Source organism: Cimex lectularius, unplaced genomic scaffold (assembly GCF_000648675.2).
Source record: "Cimex lectularius strain Harlan isolate CLEC.00 unplaced genomic scaffold, Clec_2.1 scaffold93, whole genome shotgun sequence".
Classification (NCBI taxonomy): domain Eukaryota; kingdom Metazoa; phylum Arthropoda; class Insecta; order Hemiptera; family Cimicidae; genus Cimex; species Cimex lectularius.
Genome location: NW_019392669.1, coordinates 340,081 through 360,727, shown reverse-complemented (window position 1 = coordinate 360,727; position 20,647 = coordinate 340,081). Strand labels below are relative to the sequence as shown.

Here is a 20,647-nt window from a genome sequence, read left to right as displayed (position 1 = left end):
AGTCTGGTGTCAAATGTTTAAGATGAACCAAGTTGTTCGCCTGAAAATTTCTCAAAATTGTTGATTATTACAGATTTCGGCAATGGTTCTGTAATAACTAACCTTCTTTGGTAACGTTAAGCCACATAAACTATGGCTAAATTCAAGTTTAGGCGGACCAGGATAGTCTGAAAGTATCAAACCTACATAACTTGTACAACTGACATAATTGTAAAATTAACTGGCTGAATCGCTCTACCCACGGATGATAAAAAATTTGACTCAGAGCTCATGACAGTCAATTATGAACCGCTTCTTAAATCAGGATCGAGTCGATCGTACTGAACTAAGGGATCAGGAAAAGTACGAAATGCTGCAGTGCTTGGGGAATACCAAAATCACGATAGTATACCTCTCATCATCGTGATGTTATGGTAGATAATGTTTTATTTAAGCTTAACACTTCACAAAAAGAAGGAAGCTAAAAATAAATGCTCCCACTATAAAAGGGGAAGCCTTGCCTTTTTCCAAAGAAATAAAGTACCTTCGTATAACCCTTGACGAAACGCCAATAGGCAACATCCTGCATAAAGCCAAGGCGTACAGGTTACGCATCCTTTGGCACATTTGAAGCTTTAGCATGTCGATTAAAAACACTAAATAAGGAGAAACAGATCGAACTACAAAAAGTACAAAGTCTATCATGTCTCATTATTACTGGGACAACGCATTCCCGCTCACTACGTCAATGAAAACAGCACTCGGCCTCCCATCCTTACACGTTTATGTACAAAAGAGGGCTTTTGAGAATGTCAACAGACTCCTGAGATAAATAGAAATAAAACCATATTTAAGGAGGAGCAACCAAAATATTTTAAAAACAATTAAAATTGATGAAATGGCTACAAGGATGTCTGACAAAATGAGAGGAAAGTTAACTTTGACACACCCTTGCAAGTGCACATAGACACTAGATACATTTTGAAAAAAGGTGGCTCCAAGATTCATGAAAGAGCCCTAATATGGCACACAGATGGGGTGAAGATGGAACAGGGAGTAGGTGTTGGGATAAACGGCAGAACCCCTAGCCATCCCGTTTACGAGCCATTTCGGCGGAACATTGCTCATACCAAAGGAGATCCACGAAGAGGAACCAAGGAAAATGCTCAGTTTTATAAGGAATAACGTACTTTCCGAGGTATGGCTAAGGGGTTCCACAATAGACCTGTTTAGGTCGGACTGGAGGAAAGAACCGCCTTCTGGATCAACCCGAAACCCTTAAAAAAAGACCAAACCATGCTGTAAATCTTACGGTCATACTTTGAACATGGTTAAGCTGTATCTGTGGATCTATATGTTGTACCAAATTTATGATTCCTTGGCCTGGCACCTTTATTGCAGTATTTAATCACATTTTGAGTATCTAGATAAAATATGTCATAATATTCGTTAATGATAGAAGTTAAGTCAGCAAATCTATATAATACATTTTAAACATTACTACTAATTTTAATTAATTAATCGTTTTATGGAATGCAGTGGTTGAAATGAAAAAGTCAGTTTCACGGACTGGATTCGAACCCACGACCTTCAGCTCAATACTCCGCTGCTCTACCACTTGAACTATCGTCACTTCGATCCACTCAGACACAAACTCCCCATCACAACCTACCTTTCGAATTTTCCCTCCTTTTTGCCATTTTTAAAATGTTGTGTATTGAGGATTCGATTCTCGGTGACATATGAAGAGGATCTAACCACGGAGAGCTGTTAGTGAAGATGTACTCCATTATATTTCGTGGTCAGATTGAATGAAAAAGTCTGAGAGGATCCAACAGTGGATGAAGTCACGATAGCTCAAGTAGTTAGAGCAGCGGTGTATCGAGGGTGGTGGGTTCGAATCCCGCTCGTGACTCTTGACTTTTTCATTTCAACCACTACCTTACATAAAAAAAATTAATGAATTGAAAGACTTTATTTGGTCAATCGGACCACAAAATATAATGGAATTACTACTAATTTAGCGTATGTAGTAACAATGGAGGACAGAAGAACCAGGATGACCGGACATATCCAAAATAAAAGGTCCACTTCGCTGAACTAAACAAAATACTTCACAATTTGATCTTTTAAATCTTCATAACTGCGAGGCAAGAGTGCAAAAAGTTGGGAGGTAGAAAAGTTTTAAATAAAACACAAATAAAAGCAAGATTTCTTCACCCAATCGGTATTCCCTCCGGGTCGGACCGGGCAAAGAACCCGCCGGCCTTTGCCGCCTCGCGTTTAATTAGTGATAAATTAGCAGCTGTTGTCTTTATTGTCCATTCACCGGGGCCGAGGGGAGCAGATGTGCAGACGCGGCAAAAGCGAAAGAATCGGCAGTAAAAGGAGCCTTGGATGCCGCAATTCGCCTGTGATCTCATTCACCTTTTATGCGCGCTACCTTATATGATAATGAGAATTATTTAAGAATAGGTCGATTTTCTGGTATTGGCAAAAAAGAACAATCTCTTGTTTGTCGCATATATAAACAAGAACGATACGTTCACAGGTGCGGTCTTTTCTCCTTCGAAGAAAACTGCTCTATCACGCGATAGAAAACATTTCCGGTAAAGTTTTTTAAACTATCAAAAAAATAGCACAGAAAGCCGCAGAACAATCGAATCAATTATTGTATTTAAAAAAGCCCTCCAATTATAGTTAATCGGTTGAGTGTGTGCCATTGGTGCCACCTGAGGCATTAACCTCGTCCTGGGAACGATCTCGCGGCTATCCTGGTTGGAAATGCAAAATTAATTTACTGTCATATAAAATAAATCTTTTATGAGTCTGAAAATTATACATTTCCTGGATAATATTCCGACTTTTCTGTTTTCTCACGCTGCAACAACGAAATCAAGTTTACGTTAGAATAATTTTCTCGATTCCCTCCTACTAATTCATGAGCTACATCTCACGTATCTTTTACGCAGTCATCGGATAAATTTCTAATAATTCCTTAATTTCTAAACAAATATTTGCACTGTCTGGCAGGTATATACAAGTAGATAGTATTTTCCTGATCATCCTGGTCAGAATTCAGCTAAGTTGGTAAAATGGGTTAAATACACTAACCGAGTGGCCGTCAAAGAACCTCCACGAACAACCAACTCTTTGAGCCCACACCATCATTGATCTATGTTGAAAAGGTTAGCTCTGGGAAAAGTTACAGGCTTCGTACCTTTCATTTCGCCTACTGCACACTCTTTCAGGCCCATCGAAGATCGTAGAGCAAATCTACACTCTGTAAAAAGTACAGCAGACCAATCGTCCAAAGACCAATGGCTGTTTTCTCGAGCAAATGCGAGTCGTGCATCTCAGTGTTCTGGTCAATTCTGGTCCTCCTACTGGGTGAAAAACCATCAGACCATACTGATTTACTGTTCCTCATGCAGTGCGTTCAGAAATTTGGACACCTCGAACTTCCTGGAGCTGTTGAATCGCTTGAACAACAGTAAGGTGCCCGTTTAGCAAAATTGTCAAAGTCAAAACACTATCATGTTGTGGTTCTGTTACCCCAGAACCGGGCCTTCTATGGTAGAACTCAGTTTCTCGAACACGTCTAACGGCGTCTCGCAGTGTTTCGAAGGAAACTCCGATGGCCACAGTCGCATACTTGATGGACCATCATCATCAACATGTGCCACACCACGCGCAACATCCTCAGCACTTAAGACAAAAACAAACAAAGATGAAAACTCAACACTTTTGTCAATTAATTAATCTTTTTGCGTAAGGTTTTGGTTGAAATGAAATAGTTAGTGTCACGAGCGGGATTCGAACCCACGACCTTCGGCTCAATACGCCGCTGCTCTACCACTTGAGCTCCCATGATTTCGATACACTCGGACACCAACATTTCATTTCCACCAAAACCTTGCGTAAAAAGATAAATGAATTGAAAGAATTTCTTTGGTCAATGGGAGCACGAAATATAATAGATTTAATAAGTAAAACGAAGTATAACTTCACAAAAGCTCCCTCTGGCCACTTCATGAGTCGCCGAGAATCGAATCCTGATGATACATTTGAAAAATGGCAAAAATGAGGGAAAATTCGAAAGGTGGTTGGTTGATATGGGGAGTTGGTGACCTAGTGGAAAGAAATCACGATAGCTCAAATGGTTAGAGCAGCGGCGTACTGAGCCGAAGGTCGTGAGTTCGAATCCCGCTCGTGACACTAGCTTTTTCAATTCAACCAAAACCTTACGTAAAAAAATTAATTAAAAGAAGTAATTTGGTAGACCACTAAATATAATGGACAACAGTTTATTCCTCCAGAATTCAAATGAGACTGAATAAACATTTTAAATTCCGTAAAAAGTAAACATTGAAAAATCCTTTATCCTTGTTTTGGATTAAGGATTAAGTGTGCTTACCTCTAATTGATATTCCCAATTTAAAACTTAACATAAACAAATATTTATTGGTAAAAACAATGGGACAAAGTAAGGGCAGAATTTTCTTTTACCGAGTAATGTTTTATGCTAATTTTTTAATTGTAATATTCTTTCTGAGCTGATTATATTTACTATTCTTTTTTTTTTCTTTTGATATATCTTGTCGGATCATCCGATAGTATCGTTAAGATTTTATTTCTTGATCCTAAGCATACATTTTATACAGTATTTTCACTAGTTTTAGTTCACACGTGATAACTTACCCTTACAGGTTGTGAAAGTGAAGGAGAAGTGGAGAAAAAAATCCATTCATCAAAAGATCATCGACAGACCATTTTCCGAAACACGTGTTTCACAAAGTGTTATTTCGCGGTCTAATGACCGGCTCACAAGAAGAAGAAAGAAAAAATATGTGCAATACGCGAACGGTTGAGACTTGTCTTGATTCATCCTGCGGTTAGATGAGCAATGTTCATTTTCCACTCGAATACATGTCGGTTTTTACGCCTAAGCCTGAGGATTTACGCGCAGAGGGCAGTTCACGCACTAAACGAGAATATTACGCCTTCTCGGCTGTATAATAAAACCCGAAGCCTTCATTCCAAGTCTTTAAGAGTTAAATCTTCTATATATTTTTTTTCCTTCAGATCCTTTTTCTTTTTTATATATCGGCCCATAACGACTTCCTACGTGAATGCACAATGTTTAGGAGCGGTTCTGCCGATTCGAACCGCTTTGCCCCCGCACTCTCAATAAGATTTGCATTAAACCGTTTTGTAAAATAATTTCTACAATCTGTCTTTTTTTGCAGACAAAGAGCTACCCCTGGGGCACAGGCCGTCCTCGAAAGAAGACAAAATCCCGCATCTTACATGGGAGCCTTACTTCTGCGTCTTGCTGCAGGACGAACAGACCTTGACTGCATACAGGAGCGAAGAACTATCGGTGAGTGAACCTTGTTTTAAATATATTTAAATCAAGCAGCCTCATCTCTTACATAAAAATGTTACGATCTACCACCTTATGATATAACATAAATGACCATGATTATCGTCCTTAATTTGAAACAAAAGAACCTTGTAAACTGTCAGTTCAGGGTTACCACGTCTTCTTGTAAATGTTTTACAGTTTTCAACGTAGATTTGTCCCATTTGTTGGATAAATGAGCTCTTAGGACGACCTGACACGCTCATGGAACCCTGAAAACCCAAGGGCCATTACGGCGATGGACAGTTACTCGGCCAAAAAAAAAGAAACTTCTAGGATGATAACTTACAAAAAGGCCAAACGAGAAACTATGACAATTCATGCTTTCTAGGTGGAAAAAGTGTTTTTCTGGAAGGCAAAGCCTTCGGCGTTTCAGTTCCAAAGGTGTGGGTGATTTCAGAACGAACTTGTGAAATGGTGTAAAAATTTATCTGGTAGACCACTGCTGGACAACCTNCTTACTCACTCTTCTCTCTCTGCGCAAACACCTGTGGGCGTGTATGACAACAAAATTTTCCTCTCGGTCTATTTTCACTATTTGCAGCACACCCTTCTCTGGCAATGCTTTCCGTCTGGTTATTAATTAAAAACGCTATTAAATACCCGATGTTTTACAAGGCATCCTCCCCGGAATAGGATGAAAGGAGGTCCGAAAGACAAAAGCCGCTGGAACAAAGAAGCGACAATAGGCGAACCCAGAAAAAATCAATTAAAATTCATTTACTTTTCTTTTTCATACGGGTCTTATCCTGTCACGACAAGCTAACACTTAGGCTAAAGTATTTGTAAAAAAAAAAGAAATGTACTACAAGAATTGATTACCAAAAAAAGGCGTAAATATTACTTCAAAAATTTCATAAAGACTAGGAGTCTATTACTCAATTTAATTCAGTGTTTTTTTTTTGTTTTTTTTTAAGTTTTGAGTTTAAGGAATATTATCTTGGAAAGGACAAAATTATGGTGGTACTCGCTGATGAAGAAGAATTCCCCATCATATTCAATTTGTCGACATTGGCTTTATGACGGAGTCAATTAAGTCTAATTACAGACATTCATTATGCATTGAATAAAGTATGTTTTAAAAGAATCCCACATGTAATGTACATAAAATATTAATAAACGTAAATATCACAGTATAAAAGGAAAACTAGACTATTTTGATAAGGCATTTAAAAGTTAAAAATGAATTTTTGAAGTCGAAGGCCAAAAACTTAAAATTTACACATTTTGAGAGTAAAATACAAACTTTGAACTACGAAATAAACTAGGAAAGATTTTTACAAAGACGAAGGCTACTGTCTCGAAATTGGCAAAGTATATCGTTTTATTTTGAACCTCCAAGGCTACTAACTTGTAATTTCGTAAGTTTACGTTCTTTCTTAGAATATTGATGCATATTAACATGAAATTTACAAAGTGTTCTTCTTAAGAACTCTGGAGGCTATCACTTGAAATCTACAAAGTTTGTGTTCTTTCTAAGAACCACGAAATCTACGAACCTGAATTCACAAAGTCTTTGTTGAATAATAACTTGAAACTTGAAAAAAAAAATTGAAACTTGAAATGTACAAAGGCGTGTGTTCATTGTATGAACCTTCAAGGCTACTAACTTGTAATTCACAAAGTTTCTGTTCTTTCTAAGAACCCTGATGGCTAGTAACATGACATTCACAAAGCCTTTGTTGGCTACTAACTAAAAATTTACAAAGTGTGTTCTTTCTAAGAACACTAGAGGCTACTCACTTGAAATTTATAAAAACTGTGTTCTATCTAAGAACCACGAAGGCTACGAACCTGAATTCACAAAGTCTTTATTGATTGACTTGAAACTTGAAATTTACAATGCGTGTGTTGATTGTATGAACCCTAAAGGCTACTAACTTGTAATTCACGAAGTTTCTGTTCTTCCTAAGAACCCTGATGGGTAGTAACATGGCATTCACAAAGCCTTTGTTGGCTACTAACTAAAAATTTACAAAGTGTGTTCTTTCTAAGAACCCTGGAGGCTACTTACTTGAAATTTACAAAAACTGTGTTCTATCTAAGAACCACGAAGGCTACGAACCTGAATTCACAAAGTCTTTGTTGAATAGTGGCTTGAAACTTGAAGTTTACAATGCGTGTGTTGATTGTATGAACCCTAAAGTCGACTAACTTGTAATTCACAAAGTTTCTGTTCTTCCTAAGAACCTTGATGGGTAGTAACGTGAAATCCACAAAGCCTTTGTTGGCTACTAACTTGAAATGTACAAAGTGTATGTTCTTTAGAAGAACCCTGGTGGCTACTAACTTGAAATTTACAATGCGTGTGTTCGTTCTGTAAACCCTAAATGCTATTGTCTTGTCATTTACAAAGTTGTGTTTTTTATGAATCCCTATGGCTACTAATTCGAAATTCACAAAGTCTTTGTTTTTACTTTGAACCCCGAAGGCTGCTAACTTGTAATTTCCAAGTTTGTTTTCTTTCTAAAAACCTTGAAGACTTATAACTTGTAATTAACCATTTTCTGTTCCTTCTATGCATCTCAAAGGCTCGTAACTAGGACCTTAATAAATGTGTTCTTTTTAAAAACCGTGAACAAACTAACGTGGGATTTTTCCTAATTTTTGCGAATTAAGTACAAACACTACAATCAAGTAATTTTTAAATTTCAAATACTCAAAACACAGTGCCAAGTTAAAAATCTGCCCGCAACGAATGTCTAATTAATGGTTACTTCGGTAAATAAATTCAGTGGTTAAGTTTATACTGAATAGTAGAGGCCTATAGTGAATGAATTGGTTGGAATTTTTACGAGTTGAGGTCAAAAAATTGAAAAAAAACAAGCGACAAGTGGTAGTTTTCGAATTTTTTCCCATAAATATGACAACAGACAGCCACTAATGTAGATTTTTCAAAGATTAAGTCCACAGATTGAACGCAAATTCTACTAGCTTCAAATTTCCGAAGACGAGCAACGTGGCATTTTCATATTTTGTGACAAATTTTGAACCCCTGTTCGCCACGATTTTTCTATGCTTGGGCTCTTACATTGACCGTCAATGTACACTAGCATTTTTTATAATGTTGGTTTATTGATAGTGTTATGTTATGGCTATAAATTTTGTAAATCACAAAGGACACCAAAAAGGCCCAAGGTTTTCCGATCAGCACGATCTACAGAAAGAATAGGCATCCTCTAATGCCCAAAACAAATAGCAAAATCAGTGCATCGCCGTCCAATATTTATTTCTTAAAATTTCTCTCAGAATCAAATGCTTATTATATGGATGGTGCATAATCGGCTAAACAATAATCATAACATTGTTATTTGGACCCAAACTTAGGCTCAATTGTTCAATTAACAATTAACTGTGTTCCTTGCTTGTGTCACTTTCAGCATGGCCAAGGTCAAACGTTTTCATGCTATCCTTCTACCCGTCCTACCTGCTATTATGTCATAGAAACCTTTTCTAGCGGCTCCTATGATGTTTTCTGTTAAATCTTTGATAATTGTGGCAAAGGGGCCCAAAGAGGGGATTCCATCCCGGTGAGTAATTTGAGTTCGGCCGGCCGGCAGTGTTCGCTACGAGGTGGGACCGGGCGGACCCAAAGTGGGGCTCAGTTCTGCTATGGAAGGCCGCAGAGCCGGTCACGTCTTCAGATCCACCGTCTACATCAGGTCGACGTCGAGGCGTTACCGCACGATCGGATCCTCCTTCGCAGAAGCGCTTCCGAAGCAAAAAGTTGGTACCGACAACTCAAGGGATAATGTGTTGTGTTGTGTTTTTAAATGTGTTTTCGAGGTTGTCCGGATGTCAGTAAGTCTGAAAACATACAGAAACGAAGTATGATCCCGACTTGAAAAGCCTTAGGATTTGCTTATGTACAAAATGACAAGTTTTGCACTTTTTACAGGAGGATAGAGAACAAGTAGTCTCCATTTAGACCTTGATCGTCTAATTTTTCCAGCAAGAGCTTATTTCTTATCTACTCGCAATAAATTGATTTTATGTTAAAAACATCCCCTTAACTAATACTTTTCCTAAAAATATTGACAAATGTTTGAATCTCATGGATTTCCAGATTCGCCCATTCTTGCTGCATTTTTTAAACGCTGATACTTAAAATTTCTACTGAATACGTAAATTTGATAGTTTTTTCTTTCACAGAGAAGATGATTAATTCATTTTGGTTTTATCTACGTTTGAAACTGGTTTTAATACTTGAAGTAACTCAGATCTTGAGTGTAAGACATCTCATTTTATTTGTTTTGATTATGTCAGTCAGGTGTGTTAGATTGTGATGCTAATAATTAATAAGTATGCCATATTTAAAAACCTGTTGTCCAACTTCATAATTGACTCTTGCTCGGCTCGTGGATGAAGTTTGAACGGCACGAGAAAGTAGTTTTGTTATTATTTCAAGGATTTCTTCTGTCATTAAACAAAATGGCCCAATTATACACTTTTTTCTTCTTTGCCGATTCGGAAATATTTTCTTTTTCACCACCTGAGAAGTTCGGTTTGGCGATGATCTCAATGGTCGGATTATGGGCTTATTATTATATTATTGAGTCCTTCCTATTAAATTTTAATTTTATTTTGCCCGGATTTGTAATTGCTATTGTTTCTCTTTTGGCGTAATACTGCGTTTCGTTTAGGCAATATTGCAATTGGGCCAATTTTCATTTTGTTATTGCATTTTTTCCTTAAATGTTGGCCAGTGCTTTACGTAATCTGGGGTTAGATAATTACAGAAGCTGTAATTTACAAAGTTTCAGTCCATTTTATGAACCCCCAAGGCTAATAACTCGAAATTGACAGTCTGTGTTTTTATTTTGAACGTCAAAGGCTACTCGCTTGTAAATTACAAAGTTCGTGTTACTTTTATAAAACTTCAAGGCTACTAACTCGAAATTAACAGCCTATGCTTTCATTTTGGAACCCAAAGGCTATTAACTTGTAATTATCTAATTTTGTTTTTTTATGAATCCCGTAAGCTACTAGTTTGGATTTTACAAAGTTTGTGTTCTTTCGAAGAACCGTGAAGGCTACTCATTGAACTTTACGAAGTTTATGTTTTTTCTATGAATTCCGAAATCTACGCACTTGTAATTAACCAATTTTGTGTTCTCTTTATGATTCCCGAAATTTAGAAAAATTTGGATTTTACAAAATTGGTTTATTTCTAAAAACATCGGAGACTACTAATTTGAAATTCACGAAGTTTGTGTTTTTTATGAATCGCGAAAGCTACTAATTTGGATTTTGGAAAGTTTGTGTTCTTTGGAAGAACCGTTAAGGCTACTAATTTGTACTTCTCGAAGTTTATGTTCTTTCTACGAATTCCGAAAGCTACAAGCTTGTAATTAACAAATTTTGTGTTCTTTTTATGATTCCCGAAATTAACAAAGTGTGTTTTTTTTTATGAATCCCGAAAGCTACTAATTTGGATTTTACAAAGATTATATTCTTTCGAAGAACCGTGAAGGCTACGAACTGTAATTTACAAAGTTTTTGTTCTTTTTATGAATTCCGAAAGTTACTAACTTGTAATAAACAACATCTGTGTTCTTTTTATGAATCCCGTAAACTACTAGTTTGGATTGTACAAAGTTTGTGTTCTTTCGAAGAACCGTGAAGGCTACGAACTGTAATTTACAAAGTTTTTGTTCTTTTTATGAATTCCGAAAGTTACTAACTTGTAATAAACAACATCTTTGTTTTTTTTTATGAATCCCGTAAACTACTAGTTTGGATTTTACAAAGTTTGTGTTCTTTCGAAGAACCGTGGCCTACGAACTGTAATTTACAAAGTCTTTGTTCTTTTTATGAATCCCGAAAGCTACCAATTTGGATTTTACAAAGTTGTGTTCTTTTTATGAATCCCGAAATCTACTAACTCGGAATTTACAAAATTGGTGTTATTTCTAAATACCCTGGAGGCTAATAAGTTGTAATTTACAAAGTGTGTGTTCTTTTTATGAATCCCTAAAGCTACAAAGATTTCACGAAGTTTCTGTCCTTTCTAAGAACCACGAAGGCTTCCAACTTGAAATTTACTAAGTAGATCGTTTTGTTTTGAACCCGGAAGGTTACTAACCTGAATTTAAAAAAAGGCTATGAATCCCAAAGCCTACTAACTTGGATTTACAAAGTTTGCGTTCTTTTTGTGAAGTTTAAAGGCAACTAACGTGGGACAATGTATGCAAGGTAATTGCAAAGACTCTTAGCGGGTAATTAGGAAATTTCAAATCCTCAAAATCCTAAGTCAAAAGTGAGAACTTGTAATGTAATGTAACAGCAGCAAACGTGTAATTGTCGAAGGTTAAGTCAACCGAACCGTCAAGTTTATAATCAAACGTTGAAATTTTTTGTGTCATAAATTTAAAAACCGGCTTTATTCTAAAAAAACCCACAAATCGTTTAAAATGTATATCAAGCTTAATTAATTTGTTTTGTTTTTTTACTTTTCATTTACTAGTTAATAACGTTTTGAATTGTTTCTTTTTTGTTTTATATAAGGTGTGTTTTCAAAGTTATTTTTGCAAGCGGCCTGATGCATGTAATCACTCGAAATTAAGCAATTGTGTTTCGTTGAGATATAAATCTACTTAATTTTTATCGTCTGGCCTAAAAGGGTTTAATGGGCGTTTGAATTGATTGATTTTGAAAAAATGATTCAATTTAAAGAACGCCGCAATGGTGATCACAACTTACAGACTTTTTACCCCCCCCCCCCCCCCGGAGAGTTAATCAATCTATTAAATACAAGAAACAGACTATAAATATTTAGGGATTTTTTTTTTACTTCGTTTATTTGTATCTACAACTGTACATGTATTATATACAACCAGCAGATTGGATTTCAGATTATGTGTTTGGCATTATGGGCGTTATAGAGAAAGCTACCCATTGGCAGCCGCTCTGGATTAATGAAATGATATATTAATCATTTAAGAGGTCTCTTATCCATATTCTTTTCAGACGTTTAGGGAATTTGAGTTTAAAAAAATATTTACATATGTAGATGAGATTAAGCGTGGGATTATGGCAAACGCCTTGGGAAAAAGTAAGAAGGATCATAATCTACCCTCATATAAAATGGTCAGAATATGAGAAGAAAAAAATTCATTTTAATTGTGTACATAAAGTCTGTCAACATATTTATTATTACTTCGATAAAACCTGTTCTTTGCTTGAATTGCACAGATGGAGGTATGTTTTTAAGATAAACTTTGACAAATTTTAATACAACAGTTAATGTGACTTTATTTATAGTTAAAGAAAGAAGGCTTAATTTTTTTACACAGTGAGGTTAAAACCATAGCGTTATAACTTAACCTGAAGATAAATAATTTTCAGGACGAATATGACAGGAAATTTGCTCAAATTTAATGACTTTTAATCGAAGTTTACCACAAAACATTTCATAAAATTGTAATTTGTTCATTTTTCGGTTCGTCTGGTCCGCTTTTTCTCTCTCGTTTTGGTTTTCAGGTTTTATTTTGTTAATATTAACAGATAAGGAAACATAGCGAGAACCAGCGGACCAGGTCGATCGGAAAAGTCTTAAAAGCATTTTTTTCAGAAAAAATAACGAAAAATTCATCAAAAATCCTTAAAAACCGTGAACAAATTTTTTTTCTGTGATGACCAGAGAAAAGAAAAAGAGAAAGAAAATAAANAAGAAAATATAAGTAAATAAGAGAAAGAAAAACAGTGAGGACAAGCGGACCATACAATAGGAAAAGTCTTAACAGTAGTTTTTATAGGAGGAATTTTTATTTCGTCTCAATCAAAAGTCCGAGGAAGTAGATCGATTCAGTTATACGATAAATAAAGGGCGATGGCACTGATAAGAAACAGCAAAAACAAGCGGACCCAATATGAAACAATAATCAAAATCCTCTTTGTTTCGTATTATGTTTTAATCGACGATTTTTGTTGACAATTAGCTCTTCTCATTTAACTCCTATAAGGCTAAGAAAGTAAATAAGATAGCACTGTTCAGAAAATACTACCAACAAGAATAGCGGGGACAAGCGGACCAGGGCAATAGGAAAAGTCTTAACAGCAGTTATGGCAGGAATTTTTATTAATTCGTCTCAATCAAAAGTTTTTTTTAGCTAATTTAACACCAAGACGACCACAAAAGTCCTGGGAAGTAGATCAGTTCAGTTATAAATAAAGGGCGATGGCACTGAAATAACAACAACAAGCGGACTCAATATCATTTAAACATGAAACAATAATCAAAATCTTCTTTGTTTCGTATTATTTTTTTAATCCACGATTAATGTTGATAATTAGCTGTTCTCATTTAACTCCTGTGAGGCTAAGAAAGTAAATAAGATTGCACTGTTCAGAAAATAACACCAACAAGAACAGCGAGGACGAGCGGACCAGGAGGATCGAAACAGATCTAACTGCAGTTTTTCTCATTTTTTATTAAACCTCCAGTAAAATCCATTTAAAAAATTTGCACAAAGTTTATTTTTCTTTGATTTGCAAAATACGATGACCAGAATGTTACGAGAGAAAGAAAAACAGCGAGAAAAAGCGGACCAGGACGGTCGAAAAAATTTTAAAAGTACTTTTTATCAAAGGAATTTTTTTTTATTGGTCTCAATCCAAAGCCCATGAACGTTTCTTAGCTAATATAACGAGCAATACGAATTTGATCTATCTCTGTACTTAGTGCGATGGTACTGATTAAAAAACAGCGAGAATAAGCGGACCACGACGGTCGGAAACAATCAACTTCTTCTTTATCAAAGTATATTTATTAATTGGTCTCTAGCAGCTTTCTCACGTGGATTCTGTAGGAAATGGTATCCGTGTCTCCATCGGAGCGCATCCGAATTCCACCCAGTATCAAGTCTCATACCAAAAGAAAGTTGACAAAAAAAAAAAAAAAAAACGCCTGTTATTCAAACAAGTGGGAAGTTGCGATTTTTCCCGAAGATGTTTTTCCTTTAAGCACCCAAGGGTTTTACAATGTGATGAACGCGATTTGTTCAACGACGAGGAAAGCCTGAGTGATTAAACGGGTAATCTCGGGTCATCCAGGTAGACAAATTAATTCCAGGGGCCTCGTTTTTCATGCAACACGAGGGAAGTCCTCAACTTAATATTTAATTATTAAAATCAGCTTTATTTCAATGTTTGCCTCTGTTCCCGAGGGCGTTTATGAACTTATTGAGATCATTTAACTTAACGGTTGAGTTAACTTTCAAAACAATTCACTAGTTTTCGTGGTCCGCTTGACCAATCTGTCAATTAATTATATTTTTAGTCGAGATAAAAAGTCAATGTCACGAGCGGGATTCGAACCCACGACCTTCGGCTAGATACGCCGCTGCTCTACCACTTGAGCTATCGTGACCTCGATCCGCTCGGACACTAACTTCCCATCTCAACCCCACCTTTTGAATTTTCCCTTCTTTTTGCCATTTTTTAAATGTCGTGTAATCTGTTTGATTCTCAGCGACAAATAAAATGGCCACGGAGAGCTTTAGTGAAGATATACTTCATTTTCAGTTATTAAATTCAGTAGTTTTCGTGGTCCGCTTAACATTTTTCAATTAATTCATCTTTATGTAATGCATTGGTTGAGATAAATTTATAAGAGAAAGAGATAGATTTATAAAAAAGTTGACAGTGTTTTTCCCTACGTCCCACGTTTGGGCAACACTGGTTGACAAAAAATTAGTGAGCGTGTTAGAGAGAAAGACTGACTTTGAAAACAATCCTTGGTTTTGAATATGTCGCTATATTTTATAACTTTGTCGGTATAATAATAATTATAATCATTAAAAAAGTATAACAAATTGGTAGAGGGTTTTTTTTAAATCAAAAAGTCGACCTGTTCATTTACCAATTTGAGCTTGTTTCGCAAGAGCCAGGTTTATGGGGTTTTAGTCTTGTTTTAATGTCTGTAAACTGCTTCGATTTTTGTCCAGACGGAAAGATTTTTATTCTTCTTCTGGATTCCTCATGTTTAAATCTCACGACTTGTCCGTGATGTAACGGCTGTTAAAAAGACGCCGGTTGTAAATCCATTTTTCCCTTCCTCTTCCCACGGCGAAAGTGCGAATCTTTGACCGGACCGAATCCCTAACAACGGTCGAAAGTCAGATTTTGACAATTACATCCATTTTAATTCACCCCGGATGTGACGAAACACCAATTATTCCTCTGTTATATAAGTTCACAATAATTTGCATAATTTCGAAAGAAAAAGAACGAGCTTAAAAAAACAGCGAAAATTTCAATTAGATGAAAGTATTTGAGTTCAATTCAAAGTTTACTGTTTAAAGTGGTAGAAGTACTTATTTTCTAAGTCGTGCAGGAAGTCAGATGAGAATGGATTTCGTGGACGTTTTAGCTCGTAGGTTAAACAAGGTGGATTAGGATAATGATTTCCCAAACATATTTTTTTCTGAATGTAGAATTTCCCAAAGTCGTCGAATTTCCCAAAGTAGTCGAAATTCCTCTCCACATCTTTGCTTTAAAATGGCCTGAAAATTTATGGTACCAAAGTTTTCGCGTAGGTTTTTCTTTGAACGAATCGACGTCAAAATGATATCGGGTCCGCTTATTCCCGCTTCTTCATAGCAGTCCTGCTCGAACTTAAATGGGACGAGTGTAAATAAACTTTCTTGGACATTTGTGGTTGGTTCAATAATATAGCAAACAAAATGAATTGATTTCGCAACTTTTCCATAAACAATTCTTCTTCTTTTGTTTTTACAAAATGGCTGACGTTCTTTGATTGGCTTAATTTTATTTAAAAAAATCAGTTAGAACGTAGAACTTTTCGAACCGCCTATTCTGTTTTGTTCTCAGGTTGTCCCTACTCTGTAGGTCATAAGAGGAAGTCAGATGAGAATGGGATAGTGAGGATTTTATTGACGTACGTTTGAGGTACCAAAAGTTTCATCTAGGTTTTTATGCGAAATGTTGTTGATTTTTTTCCGATTGCTCAACCCGATTTCAATGTAATTTGACTGTTTTCACCTTTCTTGCACAATTTTAGAGCCGATTTTGTCGGTGGTCCTTTTGATCTTTTGATGAACGTCTGGCTTTCGAACGCCGTTACCGTGGACCGTTCGGCTTTTAAGATCGGTCGTGCTGAAACCCTCTGCATGACCGTTTCATCAAGTACTGATCGAAAAACGGTCGGATCGGCTTTTTAAAAAAAACGTGCATTAGCTTTCCTGGGAATATAAACGACACAGTGGTAAAGTTTTACATCTGACGACAGCAATAAAGAACTAGATTTTTTAAAATTTAATTTGCCTTTGAAGTTCATTGTACATTTTTGTTTGCATCAGCTTAAAATGATTCGAAATTTAAAACGAATTTGCTGCTCGTTTTATGTTCATATGTCCAACAAATAGTTGAGAGTATTAAGCCGTCTAACCAAGAATGTCAAAATACCGACCAATAAAAAAAATCTAATGACTTATATATAATGGCTCAAAAACCAAGACACTTGAATAATGAATAATGATAAATATCCGCCTTACCAGAGCAAATCCTCAATTAACTCTTTGAACTATGAGAAAAATTGACCCTTTGTTCCAAAATTCTCCCACGCGTTTTTATTGCAGGATTAATTTCCCGAGGTAAAAATGTTTCAAAAATGGCAATTAATAGTTTATCCAGAAAAAAAGCACACGGGCCTTTAGTAGAGTATGGTTAGGGATGGTTATAGCAGCCAGGCATACTTTATAAAATTTTCAAGCAATTCCCACCTACGCGTTAGACGAGTTCTCGAAAGTTGCACAAGCGTCACACAAGGAAGCATTCTTGGTCCCATCCTTTTTATAGTTTATACTACTGACCACCTACGCGGATAGTGCTCCAATTTTAACTGGAATCCTATCCATGCTACATCCAATACCCCAGAACGTACAATAGCAGATCGAATGGCACAAAAAATTGGAGGCCAAGGCTGAATGAAGAAAAATATACTCGGAGAACTTCAAATTGGGTGAAAAACAGTCTTGTCCTCCACTGTACTTCAACAACAAAGAAATACCTGCTTTCATTCAAGTCAAATAGGACCATACCTAGACTGCAGCCTGACTGTGACCCATACAACATTTAAAAGACAACATCTTAATAGAATACCGAGAACTCGACTTTTGGACAACTACGAAGTCCCGAAATCTAGCATCCAGCACATTCAATCCTTCAAATCAAAACTTTTCCGACAAATTGTCAAAACTCCTTACTACATTCTGACCTCACTATCCTCGACATCAACGTTCCTTTCGTAACCAATTCCAAAAATTTCTTTCAAACTCTCTTAGTCCATCACATTGAGTGCGAGCATTGGTTGGTTTCTCTTGGCGTATGTCCTCCAGGTGCAGCATTGGCATGTTGTATTTGTGATCCTCTAAAAATACTTTTTAAAATCCTACACATCCCATCCGAGAACCCGCCAGCTCGCCTTAATAAGAGATGGTCTAGTCTCGAAATCAGTCTTGACAATCCAAACTAAACTATTAAAGCGGTAGATGTGTCGACCACGTTTTCACTCACGCATTATCTCTCAGCAAATTCAATTGTTCCTGCTTAATAATACTAAATTAGCCTTATACAACTTTACTGCGACCACTTTGACCACGGACCTCTTGGGTTGTGCCAGGTCATCTAACATCCAGCACATTCAATCCTTCAAACCAAAACGTTTCGGCAAATTGTCAAAGCTCCTTACTTCATCATGACCGTTCTATCCGCGACATCAACGTTCCTTTCATCACCGATTCCAAAAATTTCTTTCAACTTCCTACACATCCCATCCGAGAAACCGCCACCACGTCTTAATAACCGATGGTCTCGAGTCCTGCTCCTTGTCTCTTAGTCCATTACATTGAGTGCGAGCATTGGTTGGACTCAGGGCGTATGTCCTCCAGGTGCAGCGTTGGCATGCTAGTATTTGTGATCTTCTAAAAATAGTTTTGTGATTTCCTAAAGGAAACTATTCTTAACTTTACTTTATCCCAAATGTTAACTTCATCTTATACTTGTAATTTGCCTTCGCGCTTCGCTAGTATCTTCAACTTTTTTCACTCTAAGGTAACGTCAAACCTTCATTAATTCAAATGCCAGATTTGTAAAATTTTTCTGTACTTATTGTTATTCTTAAGGGACTCTAATCCCAGAATAAAGTATTATCTCTCTCTCTCTCTCTCTCTCTCTCTCTCTCTCTCTTTCTCTCTCACTCTCTCTTTCTCTCTCTCTCTCTTTCTCTCTCTCTCTCTCTCTTTCTCTCTCTCCCTTTCTCTCTCTCTCTCACTCTCTCTCTCTCTCTCTTCCTCCCTCCCTCTCTCTCTCTCTCTCTCTATCTATCTATCTATCTATCTATCTATCTATCTATCTCTATCTCTATTTCTGTCTCTCTCTCTCCCTCCCACCCTCTCTCCTTCCCTCCCTCCCACCCTCTCCTCTCTCTCTCTCGTTCTATGTATGTACTTACCTAGCGTCAATATTAGGTGTGAATTTAGTAATTTGTTGACGTGAATTGTTGTTTTTTTTCTCGTACCATGTCATACGAATAATTTATTCAAAGGTTGTCTGGATGTCGATTGTTCATGCATCCACAACTGCTTAATCAAGGCATTATGACTTTCTTTTTTCTCAGGACATTGATGCAGTCCTGGCAGACGATCTCTTATTCATGCCTTGTGACAGTTCTACACTTCACGTGTAATGTTAATTGGCTAAATTTTGTTGATATGAGCCTTTCCGTATATCATCTTTAATTAATTAACACATGGGTCCAGAGTCCCCTTTTTTTTCAACATCCCTGTTATGAAGGTCAGCAGTTTGTTCAGCACGCGCGTTTAATGCCCTCATACACTTCAAGAGATCTTGATAATGATTTTGACATGCTCTCCTAATTATTAATTTTTGTCCTTGTAGAGTTTTGTTATTAAGGGGATTCAACAAACAGAACTAGTTCTCCAGGATTTCCGGACTAAATGAGCAAAGCCCAACTTACAAATGTTAATAGGTTTTTGTAGGAAACTTTTTTCTTAACTATCCCTTGCTCATTGACTTCACCAAGTACTATTGTCTTCTTGCTTAGCTGGTATCTTCAGCATTAAGCATTTTCGCCCAGTTTTGTCTTTTCCTCCCTTCTTTCTTCTTTTTCTTTGATATATGTCGAATTTGAAATATTTCAACCAAACAGACCTTTCATGAATATTCGCTAAATCATGACAATATGGCCATCTTTCTATTCCTCTGATATGAAATCGTGGCTGATGATCTCTTTTAGAATCCAGACGAATTTTATGACAATTTATTATTCCACAGGTCCTGGCATATTTTGACCTGCATCCTGTTAAGTAAAGAAATGCTGATAGTCCTAAGTTGTTCTGAAGAATTCAATACTTCAAATTGATTATGTTTTTCCATCGTAAATTGCCGCGATGCTAGTAATACCGTACATTATGATGATTTTCGGATGGCAGATGAACTACTACTTTTGGCAGAGAGGCTTGCTCAACTTTGCTTAGTACCCAGTAGTAGTGCCGAAGGTTGTGGGTTCGAATCCCGCTCGTGACGCTGACTTTTTTATCTCACCCATCTCTCAACCTTACATAAAGATTAATTATTTGATTTGTGCATTCCTCTGAGATCTTCCGATCGTCTTTCCTTGATTGAAAGCTTGAGGATCTACATTGATTCAACAGTAACTACACAAAAAAACGAAAGACGTTACAAAAACAGCGTTAAATTGTTCAAAAATAAGTAATATGAAGGAATGGTAAGCGCAGGTAGCTAGAAACATTTACAATGAGTCTAATCAATATAGGATTGTTGATTTCTCCTCCTTCCGTTAAAATACGTACAGGGTTTTGTCTTTTTTGGAAACAGATAGTTTCTTGGCTTGTCGGTCGACCCCCGGGGAAGACGGTTAGAGACTCAAAATGAGAAATAATACCTTGGATCTAAGCCGGGGCGCAACAGGTGAAAGGGAGGAGGCCCTGGAATCGTGAGTAACGAGAAGCTTAATTGGTTTTCAGTCCTGTAAGTCTAACGGTCGGTTTGACACAGATCGCGTATTCGCTTCATCCCTGGATCCTTCCTCCATCGTCGTCCGCCTCCCTTTGAGTTCGTCTTATCCTCAGATCGCGTGCGGTAATGAGTCATGATGGTTTTCAGTGAATCATGGCCGGGATCTGAGAAGGGTTTATTAACAGAGTGAGGAAAAAACTGAAGACCCCCTATCTTCTCGTC

General features: G+C 36.8%; 1 protein-coding gene across 12 annotated transcripts in view; it reads left to right on the top strand.

Annotated features, from left to right (window-relative positions):
• LOC106672093 (probable Ras GTPase-activating protein) overlaps positions 1-20,647 on the top strand; it is a 588,817-nt gene that overhangs the window by 269,391 nt on the left and 298,779 nt on the right. For 10 of the 12 annotated variants that reach the window (XM_024225219.1, XM_024225218.1, XM_024225217.1 and 7 more), the window contains one exon: positions 5,229-5,362. In XM_024225219.1, the coding sequence (XP_024080987.1) occupies positions 5,229-5,362 (134 nt within the window). Of the gene's footprint in view, positions 1-5,228; positions 5,363-8,998; positions 9,131-20,647 lie in introns of those variants that run through there. The other 2 variants (XM_024225222.1, XM_024225223.1) reach the window with 2 other exon arrangements.